Genomic DNA, 26,044 nt, shown 5'->3' with positions numbered 1-26,044 from the left:
ATCCAGTGTGAGATTAAAGGAAGCTTTCTTTCACATAATGTATTCAGGGAAATTTAGCAGGCCAGGCAGTATCTAAGGAAAAGAGTAAACAGTCAAGATTTCAGGCTGAGGCCCTTCGTCAGGACTGGAAAGGAAGGGTGAAGAAGTCAGACAAGCTAGGGGGAGAGGTGGATGAAGTACAAGGTGACAGCTGGTGATGGGTGAGACTCGGAAAGGTGGAGGGGTGAAGTCAAGAGCCGGGAAGTTGTTTGGTGAAAGAGGTACGGGGCTGGAGGAGGGATGAATCTGATAGGAGAGGGTAGAAGACCATGGAGGAAACGGAAGGGGGAGGAGCACCATAGAGAGTTGATGGGCAGGTAAGAATAGAAGATGTGAGAGGGAAACAAGAATGGTGAAGGGAGGGGGCAATTACCATAAGTTAGAGAAGTCAATGTTCATGCCATCAGGTTGGAGGCTACCCAGACGGGATATAAAGTGTTGTTACTGCAACATGAGTGTGGCTTCATCTTTACAGTAGAGGAGGCCATGGACTGACATGTCAGAATGGGAATGGGAAATAGAATGAGAAATCCTGCCTTTTGTGGCAGATGGTGTGTAGGTGCTCGACAAAGCAGTCTCCCAATCTACATCAGGCCTCACTGGTATACAGGAAGCTACGCCGGGGACATTGGATACAGTAGCTCACCGATATATAGAAGGTGTTTGACCGCTTCATCAAGCACTTTCACTTCGTCCTTACATTCTGTCTGGGTAGCCTCCAACCTGATGGCATGAACATCAATTTCTCAAACTTCTGGTAATTGCTTGCCCCCCCCCTTCACCATTCCTGTTTCCCTCGCTCATCTTATCTCCTTACCTGCCCATCACCTCCCTATGGTTCTCCTCCTCCTTCCCTTTCTTCCATGGTCTAATACCCTCACCTATCAGATTCACCCCTCCTCCAGCCCTGTATCTCTTTCACCAATCAACTTCCCAGCTCTTGACTTCATCCCTCTCCTTCTCCCAGTTCCACCTATCATCTACCACCTTGTTGTTCCAGTTCCACCTATCATCTTCCACCTTGTTGTTCCAGTTCCACCTATCATCTTCCACCTTGTACTTCTTCCTCCCCTACCCCATCTTCTTACTCTAACCTAATTTTTTTTCTGATTTTGATGAAGGGTCTTAGTTTGAAATAGCAATGGTTTATTCCCCTCCATAGATGCTGCCTGGTCTGCTGAGTTCCTCCAACATTTTGTATGGGTCTTGCTTGCATTTCCAGCATCTGCAGACTTTCTTGTGTTAATGTATTCAGAGAGATGTTGCTCTAACACCGGGTATTTATGCATGTATTTACCACCCTGTCCAAGTGTAAACAGGTTTTAGTTCCTTACCTTTGCATCCTATAGCGTATTAAAGAAAAAGGGATTTAGAGATGCCCCATTACCATGGGGAAAGGGGAGGTGTAGTTTGCAGAGTTCAGGGCTTTGGTAGTTAATAACGCTAGTGAGATGCCCAACATTCAGCCTCTGGTGTCAGTGAGTTGTCACCATTCCCTGCTGCAATACAATGAAGTATTTTGCACCATTCTGATCGGCACACCTCAAACACCATTTATAAATTGTTGTTGGCAGAATACCAGATGGTAATGAGGTGGCATACAGGAGCAAGATAGATCAGCTGGTTGAGTGGTGTCACCACAACAACCTTTCACTCAACAACAGTAAGACCAAGAAATGATTGCTGATTTCAGGAAGGGGAAGTCGAGGGAACACACACCTGTCCTCATCGAGGGATCAGCAGTGAAAAGGGTGAGCAGTTTCAATTTCCTGAATGTCAAATTCTCGGTTCAATATACTGAATCAATTGCAAAGAAGGGACGACAAAGATTATATCTCATTATGAGTTTGAACAGACTAGGTATGTCAACAAAGCTCGCAGATGCCTACAGCCGTACCATGGAGAGCATTCTAACTGGTTGCGTGACTGTCTGGTATAAAGGATCAACTGCAATGGAGCAGAAAAAAGCTGCAGACTTAGCTAACTCCATCATGGGCACTAGCCTCCCCACCATGACGATATCTTCAAAAGGTGATGCCTCAAAAAACAAGTGGGTTCCAGCACTGACCCCCATCACCCAGGACATGCCCTCCTCTTGGAGGAGGTACAGGAGCCCAGAGGCATACACTCAATGATTCAGGAACCCCTTCTTCCCCACCATAACATTTCTGAATGGACGATGAACCCATATACACTATTTTCTTTTTTTTTTGCTCTCTTTTTGCACTACTTGTCCAATTAATTTTTATATATATTTACTATAATTTTTATTATGTATTTAAAAGTAAATTTTATTATCAAAGTACACCACAATGAGGTTCATTTTCCTGACATACTCAATAAATTTACAGAATAATCACAACAGAATCAATGAAAGACCACCTATGCATCCGGAGTGTAGAAGACAACAAACTGTGCAGATACAAAAAGGAGAAATGATAATTAATAAATAAATAAGCAGTGATAACAGGAATATCAGATGAAGAGTTCAGAGGTTATGAACACATCTCAATGATGGGGCAAGTGAAGTTGAGTGAAGTTATCCCCTCTGGTTCAAGAGCTTGATGGTTGAGGGGCAATAACTGTTCCTGAACCAGGTGGATTTAAAAACGCAAACACAAGGAAATCTGCAGATGCTGGAAATTCAAGCAACACACATAAAAAATGCTGCTGAACGCAACAGGCCAGGCAGCATCTATAGGCAGAGGTACAGTCAACGTTTCAGGCCAAGACCCTTTGTCAGGACTCCTGACTTTGTCCTGACAAAGGGTCTCAGCCCAAAACGTCGACTGTACCTCTTCCTATAGATGCTGTATTCACCAGCATTTTTTTATGTGCGCTGCCTGAACCTGGTTGTGTGGGTCCTGAGGCTTCTGTACCTCCTTCCTAATATAATAACCATATAATCATTTAACAATTACAGCACTGAAACAGGCCATCTCAGCTCTTCTAGTCCGTGCGAAACTCTTACTCTCACCTAGTCCCACTGACCTGCACTCGGTCCATAACCCTCCATTCCTTTCCTGTCCATATATCTATCCAATTTAACTTTAAATGACAACATCGAACCTGCCTCAACCACTTCTGCTGGAAGCTCGTTCCGCACAGCTACCACTCTCTGAGTAAAGAAGTTCCCCCTCATGTTACCCCTAAACTTTTGCCCTTTAACTCTCAACTCATATCCTCTTGTTTGAATCTCTCCTACTCTCAATGGAAAAAGCCCATCCATGTCAACTCTATCTATCCCCCTCATAATTTTAAATACCTCTATTAAGACCCCCTCAACTTTCTACACTCCAAAGAATAAAGACCCAACTTATTCAACCTTTCTCTGTAACTTAGGTGCTGAAACCCAGGTAACATTCTAGTAAATCTTCTCTGTACTCTCTCTATTTTGTTGACATCTTTCCTATAATTCGGTGATCAGAACTGTACACAATACTCCAAATTTGGCCTAACCAATGCCTTGGACAATTTTAACATTACATCCCAACTCCTATACTCAATGCTCTGATTTATAAAGGCCAGCATACCAAAAGCTTTCTTCACCACCCTATCCACATGAGATTCCACTTTCAGGGAACTATGCACCATTATTCCTAGATCCCTCTGTTCTACTGCATTCTTCAATGGCCTACCATTTACCATGTATGTCCTATTTTGATTAGTCCTACCAAAATGTAGCACCCCACATTTATCAGCATTAAACTCCACCTGCCATCTTTCAGCCCACTCTTCTAACTGGCCTAAATCTCTCTGCAAGCTTTGAAAACCTACTTCATTATCCACAACGCCACCTATCTTAGTATCATCTGCATACTTACTAATCCAATTTACCACCCCATCATCCAGATCATTAACGTATATGACAAACAACATTGGACCCAGTACAGATCCCTGAGGCACACCACTAGTCACCTGCCTCCAATCTGACAAACAGTTATCCACCACTACTCTCTGGTTTCTCCAATCCAGCCACTGCTGAATCCATTTTACTACTTCAATATTAATACCTAACAATTGAACCTTCTGTGTGGAACCTTGTCAAAGGTCTTACTGAAGCCCATATAGACAACATCCACCACTTTACCCTCGTCAACTTTCCTAGTAACCTCTTCAAAAAATTCAATAAGATTTGTCAAACATGCACAAATCCATGTTGACTGTTCCTAATCAGACCCTTTCTATCCACATAATTATATATTCCATCTCTAAGAACACTTTCCATCAATTTACCCACCACTGACGTCAAACTCACTGGCTGATAATTGCCAGGTTTACTCTTAGAACCCTTTTTAAACAATGGAACATGAGCAATACGCCAATCCTCCAGCATCATCCCTGTTTCTAATGACATTTGAAATATTTCTGTCAGAGCCCCTGCTATTACTACACTAACTTCCCTCAAGGTCCTAGGGAATATCCTGTCAGGACCCACAGACTTATCCTCCTTTATATTCCTTAAAAGCGCCAAAACTTCCTCTTCTTTAATCATCATAGTTTCCATAACTTCCCTACCTGTTTCCCTTACCTTACACAATTCAATATCCTGCTCATTAGTGAATACTGAAGAAAAGAAATTGTTCAAAATCTCCCCCTACTCTTTTGGCTCCACACATAGCCGTCCATTCTGATTCTCTAAGGGACCAATTTTATCCCTCACTATCCTTTTGTTATTAAGATAACTGTAGAAACCCTTCGGATTTATTTTCACCTTACTTGCCAAAGCAACCTCGAATCTTCTTTTAGCTTTTCTAATTTCTTTCTTAAGATTCTTTACATTCTTTATATTCCTCAAGCACCTCATTTACTCCAAGCTGCCTATATTTATTGTAGATATCTCTCTTTTTCCGAACCAAGTTTCCTATATCCCTTGAAAACCATGGCTCTCTCAAACTTTTAACCTTTCCTTTCAACCTAACAGGAACATAAAGATTCTGTACCCTCAAAATTTCACCTTTAAATGATCTCCATTTCTCTATTACATCCTTCCCATAAAACAATTTGTCCCAATCCACTCCTTCTAAATCCTTTCACATCTCCTTAAAGTTAGCCTTTCTGCAATCAAAAATCTCAACCCTGGGTCCAGACCTATCCTTCTCCATAATTATATTGAAACTAATGGCATTGTGATCACTGGACCCGAAGTGCTCCCCAACACATACCTCTGTCACTTGACCTATCTCATTCCCTAACAGGAGATCCAACACTGCCCCTTCTCTAGTTGGTACCTCTATGTATTGCTGCAAAAAACTATCTTGCACACATTTGATAAACTCCAAACCATCCAGCCCTTTTACAGAATGGTCTTCCCAGTCTATCTGTGGAAAATTAAAATCTCCCACAATCACAACCTTGTGCTTCCTGCTATCTCCTTAGAAATTTGCTCCTCCAATTCTTGCTCCCCATTGGGTGGTCTATAATACACCCCTATAAGTGTTACTACACCTTTCCTATTCCTCAATTCCACCCAAATAGCCTCCCTCGACGAACCCTCTAACCTATCCTGCCAGAGCACCGCTGTAATATTTTCTCCGACAAGCAATGCAACACTTCCCCCTCTTGTCCCTCCGATTCTATCACACCTGAAGCAAAGAAATCCAGGAATATTTAGTTGCCAATCACACCCCTCCTGTAACCATGTTTCACTAATAGCTACATCATACTTCCAGGTATCAATTCATGACCTAAGCTCATCCACTTTTCTTACAATGCTCCTAGTATTAAAATAAATGCATTCAAGAAGTTTTCCACCTCTTACTCTCTGTTTGTCACTGACGGTGCAAACAACTTTACTATCTTCTTTTTCTTCCTTCTCTCCTACATCTGTTCCTACACTCTGGATCCCCTCCCCACTTGTATCTAGTTTAAATCCACTGGAGCCTCTCTAGCAAACGTACCTGCAAGAATATTTGTCCCCCTCCAGTTCAGATGTAAACCGTCCTGCCGGAACAGGTCCCACCTTCCCTGGAAAACTGCCCAATTATCTATAGATCTGAAGCCCTCCCTCCTGCACCATGTCTTCAGCCACGTGTTGATCTGTGCTATCTTACTATTTCTAAACCCATGCACGTGGCACTGGGATTGCAATCCTGAGATTGCTATCCTGGAGGTCCTGTCCTTTAACATGACGCCTAACTCCCTAAACTCACCTTTCAGGACCTCCTCACTCTCCCTACCCACATCATTGGTCCCTACATGGACCATGACATCCAGCTGCTCACCCTCCCTCTTGAGAATACCGAGAACTCGATCCGAGATATTGTGGACCTTGGCACCAGGGAGGCAACAGACCATCCGGGATTCTCGATCTCTTCCACAGAACCTCTTATCTGTCCCCCTAACTATTGAATCCCCTATCACTACTGCTCTCCTCTTTTCCCTCCTTCCCTTCTGAGTTGAGGGTCCCATCTCGGTGCCAGAGACGCAACCACTGCAACTTGTCCCTGGTAGGTCGTCCTCATCAACAGTATCCAAAATGATGTACTTATTATTGGTGGGACAGCCACAGGGGTGCTCTGCTCTTTCTGTCTATTCCCCTTCCCTCTCCTGACAGTCACCCAGCTACCTGTCTCCTGACTCTTAGGGGTGACTATCTCCCTGTAACTCCCGTTTATTTCTGCCTCTGCCTCACGAATGATCCAAAGTTCATCCAGCTCCATTTCCCTAACTCGGTTTGTCAGGAGCTGCAGCTGGATGCACCTTTTACAGGTGTAGTCATCAGGGACGATTGTGCTCGCCCTGACTTCCCACATTCTGCAAATGGAACACTCAGCTGTCCTAACTGCTGCCTCCATTACCTACTCCTAAGGTAATTAAATTAATTTAAATTAATTTAAGGAACTTACCCAGCCTTACCTCACTTGGAGTGAAGCTCATCCTTCAGCCTCTGCTCGCGAAGCCTTCCTACTAACGGCAGCAGCGAGAAGACAGCATGCCCTGGGTGGTGGGGGGACCCTTATGATGGATGCTGATTTCCTGCTACAGCATTTCATCGACTCAGTATACCGAAAGCACGACACATACCTGACTGTGCATGGCCAAACCTGGCAACCTTCATTATTTAACTAACTTTGGTTTCCATTTATTTCCCTAAAACTAGTTACAAAAGGTTTATAGTATATCACTATGTTATTGTTGTTTACCATTCAGCTAGGTCTTTTAATAAAAAGTAACAAACTACAGCAAATTCAGAGTGGATCAAATTATACCACATTATTTTTTTACTTGCAAGGGAAGTTCTATTTTCCAGCCAAGTATTGTCCGGAAAATATCTTCAATCTTGTGTCTCAAACAAATCGATTTTATATATCTTACCGAAAACAGAACATAAGTTGCTCCATTCGAAAACATTTCTCCATTATCTTCATTCTTAGCTGGTTCTGACATTTGTTCTTTAGAAGCTCTGGTCCTGTTTATCTCTGTGGTAAAAACATCCTCCAGCCATAAGACAAATCTCCTGTCATAAAAAAACATACAGGTTCCCATCATAAAACACAGAATTTTAATCCTCCCATCCAAACCAGCAAAGCACCTTGGGATTTCATAGGTTCCATTTTATTATGTTACATTTTACAAGAGTTACAAATTCATAAAGACTTCAGGGTTACCAATATATTTCCATTTTATGGTTTGCACCAAGATTAAAAAGACACTCCATAGTTGAGAACTGGTCAAACCATTTGGACCCGGATGTTGTGCTGATCTTGATACCAATTTGATACTAATCCTCCTCTTCCCATGTATCTTCTATTTCCCTCCATTCCCTTCAAACTCATGTGTCCATCTAAAAGTCTCTGAATTGCACAGAACTGCCTGTTTCCTTTACCAACACAGTAATCCATTTCAGGCACGTACCGCTCTTTGTGTAAAACAAAACCTTTAAACCATGTCCTCTGGTGTTTATCATTTGTACCCTGGGGACAAGATTATCATTGTCTATCCTATGACTCTGTTGGGATTCCCCTCAACCTCTGGTGCTCTGGGGAGAACAACCCACGTTTATCCAACCTCTCCTCATAGCACGTTCACTCAGATTCAGGTAGCATCCTGGTGAACCTCTTCAGAATCAGAACCAGGTTTAATATCACTGGCATATAGTCATAGTCATACTTTATTGATCCCAAGGGAAATCGGTTTTCGTTACAGTTGCTCCATAAATAATTAAACAGTAATAGAACCATAAATAGTTAAATAGTAATATGTAAATTATACCAGTAATTAAGTCCAGGACCAGCCTATTGGCCCAGGGTGTCAGACCCTCCAAGGGAGGAGTTGTAAAGTTTGATGGCCATAGGCAGGAATGACTTCCTATGACGCTCTGTGCTGCATCTCGGTGGAATGAGTCTCTGGCTGAATGTACTCCTGTGCCCACCCAGTACATTATGTAGTGGATGGGAGACATTGTCCAAGATGGCATGCAACTTAGACAGCATCCTCTTTTCAGACACCACCGTGAGAGAGTCCAGTTCCATCCCTACAACACCACTGGCCTTACGAATGAGTTTGTTGATTCTGTTGGTGTCTGCTACCCTCAGCCTGCTGCCCCAGCACACAACAGCAAACATGATCGCACTGGCCATCACAGACTCGTAGAACATCCTCAGCATCGTCCGACAGATGTTAAAGGACCTCAGTCTCCTCAGGAAATAGAGACAGCTCTGACCCTTCTTGTAGACAGCCTCAGTGTTCTTTGACCAGTCCAGTTTATTGTCAATTCATATCCCCAGGTATTTGTAATCCTCCACCATGTCCACCCTGACCCCCTGGATGGAAACAGGGGTCACCAGTGCCTTAGCCCTCCTCAGGTCTATGTCGTGAAATTTGTTGTTCTGTGGCAGCAAAACATTGCAATGCATAATAGTAAAATCTATAAATTACAATAAGTATATATATATATTTTTTAAATTAGTGCAAAAGTAGAGGGACAAAACACTGAGTAAGTGTACGTGGGTTCATTGTCCATTCAGAAATCTGATGGCAGATGGAAACAAACTGTTCCTGAAATTTGAGTGTGTGTCTTCAGGCTCGTGCAGATGGTAGCAACAAGATCGTATCCAACTGCAGTCAGACTGAAATTTTTTAGTATATCAATTTGTATTAATTTCCAGACAAATTTAAATCATTATTGTTTGAAGCTTCCTCACAGGCACAAAAAACTCCAGGTACCATATTTCTATCTGACTATTTCATAGTTCAAAGCCGCAAGGTAATGTTGCAGCTCCATAAAACCCTGATTGTCCATACTTGAACAGTGTTCAGTTCTGGTCACCTTATTTTTGGAAGGAAGTGGAAGCTTTAGGGATGGTGCAGAGGATGCTTGCTGTCTGTATTAGAGAGCATGTCTTACGAAGATAGGCTTTTTTCTTTGGAGAGGAGAAGGAGAGGTGACTTAATAGAGGTGTACAAGATCAGAACAGGCAAAGACGGAGCAGACATTCAGAGACTTTTTGTTTGGGTGGAAATGGCTAATAAATGGAGGCATAATTTTAAGGTGATGGGAGGATGTCAGAAGCAAGTTCTTTACACAGAGTGGTGGGTGTGTGAAATGCCCTGCCAGGCATGGTGGTAGAGACAGATACATTAGAGGCATATCAGAAACTCATAGATAGACACATGGATGATAGAGAAATGGAGGGGCAGACAGATTAGATTTATCTTAGAGTAGGTTATAAGATCAGTACACGATTGTGAGCTGAAGGATCTGTACTGTACTGTCACATTCTATGTTCTTTGGCTTTAACGCTCCGTTATTCCACTCCATTTCTACTCTGATCAAACATTCAGTTCACATCTTCCAATGGCACAGGAATGTCACATCAACAAAGAATGTTTGAAATTTTCACTTTTTCTTATTTTAAAAAGTAGAAATGAAGTGGAAGAGTTTCACCACTGACTTAAAGGAGCTTGTATGTTCTCCCCATGGCCGCGTGGGTTTACTCTGGGTGCTCCAGTTTCCTCCCACAGTCCAAAGACATACCGGTTAATTGTTCACTGTAGATCATCCTGTGATGAGACTCGGGGGTTGCTGGGCGGCCCGGCTCAAAGTGCTGTATTTCAATATGTAAGTATAACAAGGAATATAGTCTAATATCTGAAACAAGCTATTTCATTCAGTGTGATTAACGTTTGGCATGGTGCTGAGATTGAGTGTGGGAGGCAGATTTATTTAACATCTGGTTTGAGATGAAAGGGTTAACATATGAGGAGCGTTTGAAGGCTCTGGGCCTGTACTCACTGGAGTTTAGAAGAATAAGGTACAGTTCTCATTGAACCCTATCGAATCTTGAAAGGACTAGATAGAGTGGATGTGGAGACCATGTTCCCTGTGGTGGGGGTTTCCAGAACTAGAAGGCACAGCTCAAAACTGAGGGACGACCCTTTAGAACAGAGGTAAGGAGGAATTTTTTTAGCCAGAGAGCAATAAATCTGTGGAATACTCTACCACTGACTGAGGTGGAGACCAAGTCCGTGGGTACATTTAAAGCGGAAGCTGATAGTTTCATGATTGGTCAGGGCATCAAAGGATATGGTGAGAAGGCAGGTGTATGGGGTTGAGTGGGATCTGGGATCAGCCATGATGGAATAGCACAGCAGACTCATTGGGCTGAATGGCCTAATTCTGCTCCTGTGTCTTATAGTCTTATGTTTGAATTCTCCCCGTTTAGAAAGTAGTCTATGCCTTTACTCCTCTACCAAAGTGCTTGACCATACACTTCCCTATACTTTATTCCATCTGCCAGTTCTTTGCCCATTCTCCTAATCTGTCCAAGTCCTGCAGATTCCCTGCTTCCTCAATAGTAACTGCCGTCCACCCATCTTCATATTGTCTGCAAACTTGGCCACAAAGCCATAAATTCCTTCATCCAAATCATTGACATACAGTGTGTAAGAAAGCGGTCCCAAGACCGACCCCTGCAGAATACCGCTGGTCACCAGCTGCCAACCAGAATAGGCCCCCTTTACTCCAATTCTTTACCACCTACCAATGCATGGGGATCTTTCCTGTAATACCATGGGCTTGTAGTTTGGTAAGCAGCAGCACCTTTTCAAAAACCTTTGCACAAATTCAAGTACACAACACCTACTGACTCTCCTGTGTGGTTTTTCCTCAAAGAATTCCAAAAGATTTCAACATTGATCATCATATTTAGAATTTTCAACATTTAAGTGAAATGTAAAATACACAAGGACATAATTGATATTTATGTTATTTATGAAGCAGAATCAAATCTAATATCATTGTGACACACAAAATGCTGGAGGAACTCAGCAGGTGAGGCAGCATTACAGAAAAGAGTACAGTGGACATTTCGAGCCGAGACTTTTCAGCAGGACTAGAAAGAAAGAGAAGTCAGAGTAAGGAGGTGGTGGAAGAGGAGAGAGTGGTACAAGGTGGCAGGTGATATGTGAAATATATTTTTTAAAATAGATAGATAATGCAAAAAGAGAGCAAAAATAGTGAGGCATTGTCCATTCTGAGATCTGAGGGCAGAGGAGAAGCCGCTCCTGAATTGTTGAATGTGCAAGACACTAATCATCTGATGTCTGAACACAGGATATTTTCACAATGTTTACAAATGCTACTGCATTTCAGTCATTTTAGTGAACTTTGATTCAAAGTTAAATATATTTATGATCAAAGTTGGTATATATTACCATATACTAACCTGAGATTAATTTCTTGCAGGCATTTATTTACAGGAAGAAAAGAACTGCTGTGTAATAAAAAAATGATGAACTATACATGAACTGATGAAGCCTGGTACTCACCAAAGTACACTGTGCAAAAAAAAGGACAAACTGTCCAAATGAAAATAATACTGAGAGCATGAATTGGAAAGAGTCCTTGAAAGTGAGTTTGTAGGTTGTAGTATCAGTTCAGAGTCGTGGTGAGTGAAGTTATCCCTGCTGATTCAGGATCTTCATCGTCTCCATCAGATTTCCGAACAGTCAATGAACCCACGAACAATACCTCACTATTTTTACTCTTTTTTCAAATGCTATATCTTTATTGTAATTTATAGTATACATGTCAATGGTAATAAACCTGATTTTGATTCTGATGGTTGTGGGGTAATAACATTCTGAACCTGGTGGTATGGGACCTGAGACTCCTGTTCCTCCTTCCTGATGACCGCATCAAGAAGACAGCATAGCCTGGACGGTGGGGTCCCTTGATGATGGATGCTGCTTTCTTGTGGTAGAATTCTTTGTTGGATCATTAAGCACCCAACTGTAGACAGCGAAGGCCATTTGATCAAGTTTATCTTTGTGATATACAGTTTCATAATGTCTCTTAAACACAAAATACTCTGCAGATGCTGGGGTCAAAGCAACACGCTGGAGGAACTCCGCAGGTCGGGCAGCATCCGTGGAAACGAACAGTCAATGTTTTGGGCTGAGTCGTCCCGAAACGTTGACTGTTCGTTTCCGCGGATGCTGCCCGACCTGCAGAGTTCCTCCAGCGTGTTGTGCGTGTTGATAATGTCTCTGCATTGCAAAATTCAAAGTTCAAAGTAAATGTATTAATAAAGTATGTCACTATATACAACCCTGAGATTAATTTTCATGGGGGCATTCACAGTAAATACAAAGCAACACAATAGATTCAATGAAAGACCACACACAACACGGACAAACAACCCATAAAGACAAACGAATCAAATGCCCAACTAGCTCATCCCTTCTGTCTATACAATGTCCTGTCCTTCTTTTCCCTGCATTCATGTCTGATAACCTCTTGAAATTGTGCCTGAAAAGTCCTTTATCAATGAAAATAACTAGGAAAACAAAACCTTATGGTGCTTTTTAGAAAGACAACTTCCCGAGAAGGGTAGGATTACTTTGCGATTACTCTCCAGTCTTTAGCTCCCAGCAGCTCAGAGAAGCTAATGCCGGCGTCGTTTCTGCATTCACGGTGAACTCTGAGCGGTGTGGGCTGCAGACAGGGAGGCTGGCTGCGGCGGGAGGAGGCAGGAGTGCGGTGAGGGCAGGGAGGCCCGCGACGCCAGCCCAGCTCTGCGAGCCGCCATGTTGGCCGCTGCCTGACAACGTCACGGAGCGGAGAGGAGAGGAGGGGAGGCCGACAGCATCGGCGTCCATCCGCGGCTTCGTCCAGCTCGCTGAGGGACCGCCACCGCACCGAGAGCACCATGAGCGGCGGTACTCCGTACATCGGCAGCAAAATCAGCCTCATCTCCAAGGCGGAGATCCGGTACGAGGGGATTCTGTACACCATCGACACCGAGAACTCCACCGTCGCTTTAGCCAAAGGTAAATGGCGCAGAGCGGCAGGCGTCGGGCCTAGCGAGCGAGCGCGGCCCGTGGCCGGGTCACAGCCTCCGACTCTCTCCTCATACTCCCCTCGCACCTTAGCGTCCTGCTCCGTACAAACCACCACCAGCGGCAGCCTGTCTCACTGCACTCCTGAGCTTGTGGAATATAAAAAATATTACTTAAAATGGCGGGTTTGTCAACAGGATATTGTGTCCTTTGAATTGCATTTCATTTTGTCTCTGTGAGTTTTACCGTATTTTGATTCCTGGATTGCCTGGTTTAACAATTCTGAGTGGGTCAGACGATAGGGAAACTGCAATTTCCATCAACAAGAATTAAAAAAAAACTTAAACTTTTTCCTCTGTCGAACTTAATAGTTGGAACACTTTGGGGTTTCTGAATCTCACTGATCAGTTTGTGAAATCAAATGTACTGCACCTTGTTCCAAAGCAGACTAGCAGATTATCGTAGCTTGTTTTTGGAAGATGAATTAAGTTGAAATTTGTGAACAAATTCTGTTTAAGTGCAGGATATTTTCAGCAGAATTTTTTTTTTACGTTTAAAAGACCTCAGCTGGCTTAAGTTGGTTTCAAAGATAATTGCATTGACCAGTTCGTTGGCAATGCGCTTGCTGTTACTTTGTTAAAACAAACTTCAGTGCAATATTTGAAGGAATTGTTAGTTTAGTTACTAAAGGCAGTTTTGTCTGCCAGTGTTTTGATATCAAGGGGGAGGAGTTTGAGAATTGCGTAGATAAGAGATATTGCCGTTAATTCTAGTGTCCTGTCTGGTTATTTGGCTGGCAGACTGGCCAGGTTTTGTATCGAAAGAGGTTGATATTTATATTGGTCTCCTAAAATAACTTCTGTTATTTTGCCAAATACATCCGTTGTGTTATCCACTGTTGATTTTGGGTTGGGTTCCAAGTTCTATCAAATAATGTTTGAGATTTTACATTATAAATATTATAAAGTAATTTTTAATGTAACTCAAAACTGTCAAATTCAATACCAAAAACTATAAGGGATGCAAATTCAGCTGACGTTTTTAAACACCAGCTCAAAACCTAAAAGCAAAACACAAAATGCGAGAGAAACTCAGCAGGCAAGGCAGCCCCTATGGAAAAAAGTAAATAATTGATGTTTTGGTCCAAGACCTCTCATCAGGACTGGAAACGAAAGGGAGATTCTGTCTCTTTCTGGCAGACAGAGGGCAGCTACTCGGCGAAGCAGTCTCTCAATGTATGTTGGGTCTCACTGATATACTGGAGGCCACACTGGGAGTGCAGGATACAGTAGTTGACCCCAACAGACTTACAGGTGAAGTGTCACCTCCCCTGGAAGGACTACTTTGGCCCCTGAATGGTAGTGAGGGAGGAAGTGTAGGGGCAGATGTGGTGCTTGTTCCACTTGCATTGAATTGAATTGACTTTATTTCTTGCATCCTTCACATACATGAGGAGTAAAAATCTTTACGTTACATCTCCATCTAAAATGTGCAATGTACAATCATAGTAATTTATAATAAATAGAACAGTCAATGTAATATAGAGTGCACTCATATCAGCGTGAGTTCATCAGTCTGCTGGCCTGGTGGAAGAAGCTGTCCCGGAACCTGCTGGTCCTGGCTTGCATGCTGCGATACCATTTCCCGGATGGTAGCAGCTGGAATAGGTTGTGGTTGGGGTGACTGGGGACCCAATGATCCTACGAGCCCCTTTTACACACCTGTCCTTGTAAATGTCCTGAATGATGAGAAGTTGACAACTACAGATGTGCTGGGCTGTCCGCACCATTCTCTGCAGAGTCCTGCGATTGAGGGAGGTACAGTTCCCATACCAGGCAGAGATGCAGCCAGTCAGGATGTTCTCAGGTTTGCCCCTGTAGAAAGTCCTTAGGATTTGGGGGCCCATACCGAACTTCCTCAACCGTCTGAGGTGAAAGAGGCGCTGTTGTGCCTTTTTCACCACACAGCTAGAATGTACAGACCACGTGAGGTCCTCGGTGATGTGGATGCCAAGGAACTTAAAGCTGTTTACCCACTCAACCCCAGTTCCACTGATGTCAATAGGGGTTAGCATGTCTCCATTCCTCCTGTAATCCAGAACCAGCTCATTTGTTTTTGTGACATTGAGAGAGAGGTTGTTTTCTTGACACCACTGTGTCAGAGAGATGACTTCTTCCCTGAAGGCCACCTCGTTATTGTTTGAGATAAGGCCAATCAATGTAGCGTTGTCGGCAAATTTAATTAGCAAATTGGAGCTGTGGGTGGCGACACAGCCATGGGCATACAGGGAGTAAAGGAGAATACTCAGTACGCAGCCCTAAGGGGCTCCTATATTGAGAGTCAGAGGGTTGGAGGTGAGGGAGTCCACTCTTATAACCTGCTGGTGATTTGACGGGAAGTCCAGGATTCCGGTGCACAAGACAGGGTCAAGGCCGAGGTCTCTGAGCTTCTTGTCGAGCCTGGATGGAACTATGGTGTTGAATGCTGACTGTAGTCCAAGAACAGCATTCTCACATAAGCATCCTTCTCCAGATGTGTAAAGATAGTATGTAGAGCAGTGGCTATTGCGTCATCTGTCCATTGGTTGTGTTGGTAGGAGAATTGTAGGGGGTCCAGTTTGGGTGGTAGCAAGCTACAGATAAGTACCAGGAGAGAGATTCGTGGGGAGGGACGGATGTACAAGGTAGGCTCATAGGGAGTAATCCCTGCAGAAAGCAGTAAGTGGCGGGGGGGAGGAAAAGATGTGCTTGATTGTGGGATCCTGTTAGAGATGGTGGACGTTATGGAGAATTATGTCGTGGACATGATGTGGTAGATCGTGTGGTCAAAAGTCCATATCACGTCTAGTAAATTAACATCGTGTCTCCCCTTTGCCCTATCAGAGCTGCCTTCCCTATCCAGTTTATCATGAAAAGATGCAGTTGAGCTTAACTTGTTTTTATGGAAGAGAGTTGTGGGAGAATACTTGTCAGAATTTGGATTAAATTGTTTTTTCTAAATACCTTGTTTGTTAATTTCAAGTTTGATCAATCTTCATGTCTGTGCAATCAAATTGTTCCATGATTAAAATTTCTCTGAGCATCCGTTGTCCTGCTTTTCTGTGGAGCAATCCAGGACTACATCTTTACCTGTTACTTCATCAACCTCTAGCAGTACGTTTCCTGAAATCATTAAGTTCAACATATGTTGCATTCTTGCACTTGTTGCAGTGAGAGAGATTTGAACCTGTTGCCCTTAAAGAGCCTACAGTATAGTTCATGAATTATAGACTCAGGTTGCATCATCAAACCCTTTTCTGCTCCCTGTACACACATGACTGTGTGGTGACATTCTGCCTTAACTGTCTGCAAGTTTGTGGGTGATATAGCTGTGGTGGGCCGTGTCTCCAAAACATTGAGTCAGAGTACTAAAAAGAGATAGGGGGCTTAGTGATGTGGTGTCATGACAACTGCCTTTCCCCTCAATGTCAGCAAAATGAAAGAGCTGGTCGTTGACCTCAGGACATGCTTCTGTTACACCACTGATGTTGAGCTGAGGAGCTTCAAATTCACTAAGAGCTCGCACTGGTCCAACTAGTTTGATGTCATAGCCAAGTAGAAACCTATGAATGCCTCTGCTTCCTCAGGAGGCTCAGGAGTAAATTCAAGTGTCCCTAGGGCACTATAGAAAACATTCTGTGTGGATGCATAAAGTTGTGGTATGGTAACTGCTACCTGTCACTGCAAGAAACTGTAGAATTGTGGACATAGCTCAACATATCACAGAAACCAGCTTCCCCTCTGTGGACTCTGTCTACACACCTCACTGTCTCACTAAGGCACAGCATAATCAAAGACCCCCCCCTTTCTCACCTCCCTTCAGGCAGAAAGTACAATAGCCTAAAACTATATACCACTAGGCTCAAGGACCGCTTCTGTCCCACTGTTATTAGACTCTTAAATTGAATTTATTTAGATCCTACATCTGTCCCACAACATGAGGGAATAAAAATCTTTGCGTTATGACTCTGTTGTAATGTACAGACATGTGAATTTAAAAGTCTAATTTGTAGAAAGAAGCTGTCCTGTAGCCTGTTAGTCCTGGTGGTACCGTTTGCCTGACGAAAACAGCTGAAACAGTTTATTGTTGGGGTCACTGGTCTCCCCGATGATCTTGCAGGCCTCCTTTATGCACCAGCTGCTTCCCTCACTGGAGGGAAGTTCACATTCACAGATGCGCTGGGCTGTCCATACCATTCTCTGCAGTGCCCAGCAATCAAGGTCGGTGTAGTTCCCGTACCAGGTGGTGATATAGCTGAACAGGATCCTCTCAGTTGTGCCCCTGTAGAAGATCATGAGGATTTGGGGGCCCATGCCGAACTTCTTCAGTTGCTTGAGGTGGAAGAGACATTGATGTACTTTTTTTTAGCCACACAGCTGCTGTGTACAGTCCATGTGAGATCTTCAGTGATGTGTATACCGAGAAACTTGAAACTACTGATCCTCTTATCTGCAGTCCCATTGATGTTGATTGGGGTGAGCCTGTCTCCGTTCCTCCTATAATCCACATTCAGCTCTTTTGTTTTTTGGTCACAGAGGAAGAGGTTGTTATCTTGGTACCACTATGTCAGGGTGTTAACCTCTCCTTTGTAGGCTGTCTCATCACTGCTAGAAATAGGGCCGATCAGTGTCATGTCATCTGCAAATTTGATCATTAAATTGGAGCTGTGTGTGGTAGCACAGTCATAGATGTAAAGGGAGTAGAAGAGGGGACTCAGGACACAATCCTGGGGGTCAGAGGGTCAGAGGGCCAGAGGTGAGGGAGCACATCCTTTCCACCTGTTGGCAATAGGACCCAGAGGGCACAGCTTCAGAATAGAGGGGTGTGGATAGGAAGTCTAGGATCTGGCTGCACAAAGTGGGGTGCACGCCGAGGTCTCTGAGCTTCCTGTCAAGTCTGGAGGCAGTTATGGTGTTGAATGCTGAACTGTAGTCCAGGAACAGCATTACTAATGTATGCATCCCTCTTCTGCAGGTGAATGAGGACGGTGTGTAGTACAGTGGCTATGGCGTCGTCAGTAGGTGAATTGTAGGGGTCCAGTGTGGGTGGTAGCGTGCTGCAGATATAGTCTTTAACCAGCCTCTCAAAGCATTTGCTTATAATTGAGGTGAGTGCGATGGGGCACCATGCTACCTTGCTTTTCTTGGGTACAGGTACGATGATGGATGATTTGAAACAGGATGGCAGTACACACTGGGAGAGGGAGAGATTAAAAATGTCCATTAAAATGTCCAGCTGTTCCGCACACACTTTGAGGACCTGCCTTGGGATACCTTCCTGCCCCACTGCCTTACAGCTGTTGACATGTTGGAATATTCTAAGTACTTCAGCCTCGGAAATGACCAAGGAGCAGGTCTCGTTGACGGCTGTCCTCTGGGATTCAGTCTTATCAACTTCGAAACGAGCGTAAAAAAAAATTTAGTTCATCCAGGAGCGAGCTGGCAATGTTGACTTACTGCTGTATTTCCTCTTGCGGTCTGCAATGGTGTACAGTCCTTGTCATGTGCTGCAGTATCGCAGAGTTGTGACTGGATTTTGTCCCTGTTTTGCCACCTTGATGGCTGTATGCAAATTATTGTGGCATCTCTTGAGCTCCTATTGGTCTCAGGAAGCAAAGGCCATTTTTATGATAAAAATGGACTCTTAGCCTCACTGAGAACACCCGGTATACTTAGAGCAGTTTATCTATTTCTCTAGAGTTTTTGGTACAATATTTTGTAAAAGACTCATGTTGTTGGAGTGTGTGTTTGAGGGGGAATTTTGGGATGGTCTGGAAGATTGGAGGGAACTTTCCGCAGCTGTTTGTAAAATAGTTGAAATGTCTGGAACATTGCAAACTTTTTGCTGTAGAGTAGTGAACAGCCAAGTAAATTGCAATGTGCACGGAAATTTTCAGTGCAGGTCTGCCGTAATTGCTGTTATTTGCAAGCGCAGTTCACTGCTGACTGCAGCAGATGAAAGCTAAACCCTCTGAAATGATGGAAACCTGAAATAAAATCAGAATGCCGTACTTCTGTGATTTAACTCTAGTCTAATCACAATTCAATTTACAAGTTCTACATCTGTAGAAAGAGAAATAGGGAAAACACAACGCATAGAAGAAGAATTGGGCCATTCGGTCCAACAAGTCTGCTCCACCATTCCATCATGGCTAATTTATTAGCCCTCTCAACCACACTCTTCTACCTTTTCTCTGTAACCTTTTATGCAGTGACTAATCAAGAACCTATCAATCTCTGTTTTAAATATACCCAATGACTTGGCCACCACAGGCGTCCTTTGCAATGAATTCCACACTTTCATCACCCTCTGGCTAAAGAAATTCCTCCTCATCTCTGTTCTAAATGGACATCTCTCTATTCTGGAGCTGGTCCCCCTGGTTCTAGACTCCCCCACTATAGGAAACATCCTCTCCACACCCACTCTTATCTAGGTCCTTCATCAGAACATGGACTTGAAATGTTGGTTCAGTTTAATTTTGGAGTATTTTTTAGTTTTTCTTTTCTTGCTGTTTATAGCAAACTTGATTCCTATTGCTCAGGTTTTGATTGTACAGTGCAGTTCATTTGCCAGTAGATGGAACATAAGTCGACCAGATCACCCCAGAGATGGGAGACTAAGTAGAACAATCCTTTCTTTGGAGATGAGTAGAGTGATTCCATAATTCCAGATGTATTTCTTTATTTGGAGATGCAGCATGGAATGGGCCCTTCCAGCTCTTCCAGCCACACTGCTACCAACCCAGTGATTTAACCCTAGTCTAATCACGGTACAATTTACAATGACCTATTAACCTACTAACTCATAGGTCTTTAGACTGTGGGAGGAAACCAGAGCACCTGGAGTCACTGGGGGAACGTACAAACTTCCCTCCAGAGGACACTGGGATTGAGCTCTGAACTCTGATGCCTGAAGGTATAATAATGTCGCACTAACCATTATGCTACCAGCCTCCCCATAGCGTAGTGTTGTAGTCTAGGTGGTCCATTTTGGACATGACAGATTTCTTAACTGGGAGTGCTATTACTCTTTAGAATTATCTGTCTTTAGGTCTGTGGATGCTCAGTTTTTGAGAATTTTCATGACTTGGACTGATAGACTTTGTACATGAAGGGGATCAAGGGTTGCATGGGGATTAGATCGAAAGGTAGTTGTGGATCATTCACGATCTTATTGGTGCAGCTTGTTTGAGAGATGTATTAGTTCAAAGTAAAATTTGTATCCAGAGTACTAGGTCACCCTGAGATTCTTTCTCCTGTGGACATATTTAGCAGATCTATAGAACAGTAACTGTAAACATCAGGAACAGTAAATTATAAACAGTGCAAGTGCAGATATAAATAAATAGAAATAAATAATGAGTCTGAAATAACAAGAAAAGAGTCCTTAAAGTGAGATCGTTGGTTGTGGCAACACCGGAAGTGGAATGAGTGTAATCATCTCCTTTTGTTCAGGAGCCTGATGGTTGTGGTGTTGTAACTGTTCTTGAACCTGGTGGTGTGAGTCCTGAGGCTCTTGTACCTTCTACCTGATGACAGCAGTGAGAGAAGAGCATGGCCTGGGTGGTGGGGATTTTTGATGAATGCTGCTTTTCTACAGCAACATTTCATGTAGATGTGCTCAATGGTCGGGAGGGCTTTACCCATGATGACCTGGGCTGAATCCACTACTTTTTGTAGGATTTTTCACTCAGTGGCAAAGCTGTTCCCATATCAGGCCATATTGCAGCCAGTCAGCACACTTCCCACCATATGGAAGCTTGCCAAGATTGTCGATGACATGCCGCATCTCCACAGACTCCTGGGGAAGTAGAGGTGTTGTTGAGCTTTCTTTACAATCATGTTTATATGATGGGTCCAGGACAGGTCCTCTGAGATAGTGACACCCAGGAAGTTAAAGTTACTGACCCTCTCCACCTCTGATCCTCTGAAGATTACTGGCTCATGTACCTCTAGTTTCCCTCTCCTGAAGTCCACAATCATTTCCTTGGTCTTATTGACATTGAGTGAGAGGTTGTTGTTATTAAACTCAGCCAAATTTTCAGTCTTCCTCCTGTTTGCTGATTCATTACCACCTTTGACACAGCACATGACAGTGGTGTCATCAGCAAACTTGTACATGGTGTTGGAGCTGTGCTTAGCCACACAGTCACTGGTGTAAAGTGAGTAGAGAAGGGGGCTAAGCGCACATCCCTGCGGTGCTCCTGTGCTGATGGAGATTATGGAGGAGATGGTTTTGCCAATCTGGACTGATTGGGGTCTACTAGTGAGGAAATCCAGAATCCAATTGCATGAGGGGGTATTGAGGCTCAGGTCTTGGAGTTTACTGATTAGTTTTGAGGGGATGATGCCATTAAATGCTGAGCTGTAATCAATCAAGAGCACCCTTATGTCTGCATCTTTGCTGTGTGTTGTGTTCTTGTTTCAGGACTTGTGTTCTCCTTTCCAAAAAACGAGCAGTCTGAGCTTAGCATCTATTTGCTTTTATGTGTTGGAAAAGATTTTGTGCTCTAACAAGCCAACCCAGGCATAGTCTGAGCCTTGTTTCAGATTTGATTTGTCATGGCAATTGCTGGAGAGGAGATGAATGACTGATACAAGAATTACTGAATTTGGTTTTATGAAAGTCTCACATATTACTACCAAATTAAAACAGATTTGTTTCTATTTTTTTCTGTTGGTAAATATTGTTGAATAATTGCATTTATAGACCACTTTGCTACAAATTTTGAACTTTGTATTCATTGAATTAATTGCTGGTTCATGTGTATATTAACAAATTAGTTATTTTTGGCACGATTTAATCACTCAAAGCTATGGAGCAATAAAAAGTTCTCTAGTCTTTGGTTCTGTTGATTGGGTGGAAAGTGACATTGGAAATATTCTACCCTTTTTGTGGCATGCTGTTTTAATCCTTGGAGAAAGCTTCAAGTTTCCATGTGAAAAATAATATCAGCTAAAAATATGAATCTATCAGCTGGAGTAATGTTAGCCAGCGCTCCGATTATGATATAAATACAGAATCTATATAATACTAAAACTCTCATGCTCTGTCTGTTTGTGAGCTCCAATTAGCGCACACGGTGCATTACAGTGGCACTTTTTTTGGCTAAATCGAATTAAAATGCGCTAACTTACAGAATGCAGGCAAAGTTCAGGGTTATATATTCGTATAAAATTGCTCATTTGCCAAAAATTAACAGGCTGCCTTTCACCCAGGACCGCATCAACCATCATGGAAATTGGGACGCGACAGCCCGACGCATGCGCACGGTCAGCCTGAGCAGCGACACCTACTGGAGCAAAAGAGCAAGGGGTCACATTCTGCTGATCACCATCAGCATGTGCAGGATTGGGACAGATCTAACTGCCACCCATCGATAAGAGATAATTAAATCTTATTGTAATGACGTACTTCAAGACACCCATAAAACCCTTTGCTGCAGACAAAGGACAGCGGTGACTATATCATGTCCATTTAGGAGAGCACCAACCACATCATCAAGAATAATCAGCATCCTTTGGTGTTACTGCTTCGTATCTCCTACCCAGCATTAGGGTAAAAAAAATGGTCAGCCTAATTATGCCGCGTGGAAAGGGAAGGGGGACATTATGGTCAAGAGATAATGCCAAACGTCGTCGGGAAGCGGCAAGGAGAGGGAGAGAACAAGAATCGGATGAGGCCAGGGCCGCACCACTCCAGGATCAAAGAGTCAGGACAAAAAAAGATGAGAAAAGAAGAGACAGAGGAGGAGAGGCATGCACATCTCCAGGATCAGAGACAAACAACAAACAGCAGAAGAAATGAAGAGACGGAAGATGAAAGGGCTGCACGTCTCCAGAATGACAATGAGAGGCACAAGGGTGGCAGATAAACCAGAAATGATGCCACCAAAAGTGTCCTTCATTAAACAAGGAGGAGCTATATTTGCTTTGCTACGTGTCGTTCTTCTTTAATAAACTGAGGTTTTCTACTTCAGTTTCCAAAGCAAAGCGATACCAATAGCATTCAGGAAAATTTAATGTTCGTTCTGGTCACGTCAGACTGCACTACTCTTCTCTCAAAGGGTGCCCCAGCGGGTCACCCCGTTGTCTGGTATGTCAGTTAATGTTTCAGATCAGTAAGCTTTCCTAATAATGCTCATATTGTCACACTCACAACACGCTGGAGGAACTCAGCTGGTCGGGCAGCATTCGTGGAAAAGATTGGTGGACGTTTTGGGCCGGAACCCTTCGTCGGGACTGAAGAGGGAAGGGGCAGAGGCCCTATAAAGAAGGTGGGGGGAGGGTGGGAAGGAGAAGGCTGGTAGGTTCCAGGTGAAAAACCAGTAAGGGTAAAGGGGTGGGGGAGGGGAGGCAGGGAGGTGATAGGCAAGAAAGGTGAAGAAAGAATAGGAGAATAGGGGAAAACACAATGGGTAGTAGAAGGAGGCGGAACCATGGGGGAGGTGATAGGCAGCTGGGGGAGGGGGCAGAGTGACATAGGGATAGGGGAAGGGAGGGGGAGGGAATTACCGGAAGTTGGAGAATTCTATGTTCATACCAAGGGGCTGGAGACTACCTAGATGGTATATGAGGTGTTGCTCCTCCAGCCTGAGTTTAGCCTCATCATGGCAGTAGAGGAGGCCATGTATGGACATATCTGAATGGGAGTGGGAAGCAGAGTTGAAGTAGGTGGCTTCTGGGAGATCCTGTCTGTTGTGGCGGACTGAGCGGAGGTGCTCGACGAAGCGGTCCCCCAATCTGCGTCAGGTTTCACCGATGTAGAGGAGGCCGCACCGGGAGCACCGGATGCAATAGATGACCCCAACAGACTCACAAGTGAAGTGTTGTCTCACTTGGAAGGACTGTTTGGGGCCCTGAATGGTGGCAAGAGAGGAGGTGTAGGGACAGGTGTAGCACTTGCGCTTACAGGGATAAGTGCCAGGTGGCAGATCCGTTGGGAGGGACGTGTGGATAATGTGCTGGATCCGGAGGCTGGTGGGGTGGTAGGTGAAGACAAGGGGAACTCTGTCCCTGTTGTGGTTGCGGGAGGATGGGGTGAGAGCTGAAGTGTGGGAAATGGAGGAGATGCGGGTGAGGGCATCATTGATGACAGTAGAAGGGAAACCATGATCCTTAAAGAAAGGGGACATTTGAGATGTCCTAAAACGGAAAACCTCATCCTCGGAGCAGATGCGGCGGAGACAGAGGAACTGGGAATAGGGAATGGCATTTTTGCATGTGGCGGGGCGGGAAGAGGTATAGTTGAGGTAGTTATGAGTGTCAGTGGGCTTGTAGAAGATATCAGTGGACAGTCTGTCTCCAGAGATGGAGACCGAGAGATCGAGAAAGGGGAGAGAAGTGTCCGAGATAGACCAAGTGAATTTGAGGGCTGGGTGGGAGTCAGAAGTAAAGTCGATGAAATTGACGAGCTCAGCATGGGTGTAGGAAGCAGCACCAATGTAGTTGTCAATGTATCGAAGGAAAAGTTGGGGAGCAGTACCAGAATAGATTTGAAGCACAGACTGTTCCACATAACCAATGAAGAGGCAAGCATAGCCCATGCGAGTGCCCATAGCTACACCCTTAGTCTGAAGAAAGTGGGAAGACCCAAAAGAGAAGTTATTGAGTCTGAGAACCAGTTCCGCCAACCGGAGGAGGGTAGTGGTGGTGGGGAACTGGTGAGGTCTATTATCCAGAAAGTAGCGGAGGGCTTTGAGGCCGCCTTGATGGGGAATGGAGGTGTATAGGGATTGGACATCCGTAGTGAAAATGAAGCAGTTGGGACCGGGGAACTGGAAGTTATTGAAGAGGTGGAGGGCATGGGATGTATCCCGGATGTAGGTGGGGAGGGACTGAACTATGGGTGACAAAATGGAGTCCAGGTAGGCAGATACAAGTTCGGTGGGACAGGAGCAGGCAGAAACTATGGGTCTACTGGGACAGTCAGGCTTGTGGATCTTGGGGAGGAGGTAAAACCGAGTGGTACGGAGTGTGGGAATTATGAGTTTAGTGGCTGAGGATGGAAGGTCTCCGGAGTTGATAAGGGCAGTGATGGTATGGGAGACAATGGTTTGATGTTTTTTGGTGGGGTCCTGTTCCGGGGTAAGTAAGAGGTGGTGTCAGAGAGCTGCCGTTTGGCCTCAGTGAGGTAGAGGTCCGTCCGCCGGATTGTGATATTTGTAAAGCAAAAGTGAACAAAGGAACTGAGTATTTCTGGTATTGTGTCTTTAGTTCAGATTCCGCCAGATTTTATTGCTCTTTGCCCTCTGCTTGTGATGGTCTGTTTAAAATTGGAGTCCTTGTCTTTCTGGGAGCTAGCTGCTTATCTCCTTAACCTAGGCCAGATCAGTATTCAGGACAGGGCCAATAGGTCAGAGATAATGCTTGAAATGTAATGTAATTAATACTTCAAACAGTAATCACCTCCCATTAAGGCTCAGCCGTCCACCTTTTGTGCAGTCACCATCAGGTTTATTATCATTGACATATATGAAATTTCAAACATGAGAAAATCTGCAGATGCTGAAATCCAGACCAACACAGACACAAAATGCTAGAGGAACTCGGAAGGCCAGGCAGCATCTATAGAAAGGAATAAACAGTCAACGTTTTGGACAAGACTCTTCATCAGGACTGGAAAAAAGATAAGAAGTCAAAGTAAGAAGGTGGGGGGAGGGGAGGAAGAATTACAAGGTGAT

The 26,044-nt window shown here is 43.9% G+C and overlaps 1 protein-coding gene across 2 annotated transcripts in view; it reads left to right on the top strand.

Moving 5' to 3' along the window:
- The first annotated feature begins 13,026 nt into the window (after positions 1-13,026).
- Positions 13,027-26,044, top strand: part of LOC134356361 (protein LSM14 homolog A-like) — a 115,997-nt gene continuing 102,979 nt past the window's right edge. Inside the window, exon 1 of one of the 2 annotated variants that reach the window (XM_063067265.1) lies at positions 13,027-13,314. In XM_063067265.1, coding sequence (XP_062923335.1) covers positions 13,194-13,314 — 121 coding nt within the window. In that variant the 5' untranslated portion in view covers positions 13,027-13,193. The remainder of the gene's footprint in view (positions 13,315-26,044) is intronic. The other variant, XM_063067264.1, reaches the window with a different exon arrangement.

This window comes from Mobula hypostoma, chromosome 14, assembly GCF_963921235.1.
Source record: "Mobula hypostoma chromosome 14, sMobHyp1.1, whole genome shotgun sequence".
NCBI classification, from domain to species: Eukaryota; Metazoa; Chordata; class Chondrichthyes; order Myliobatiformes; family Myliobatidae; genus Mobula; species Mobula hypostoma.
Note: the sequence above shows the minus strand (reverse complement) of the source record. Positions and strands in the feature narration are given on the sequence as shown.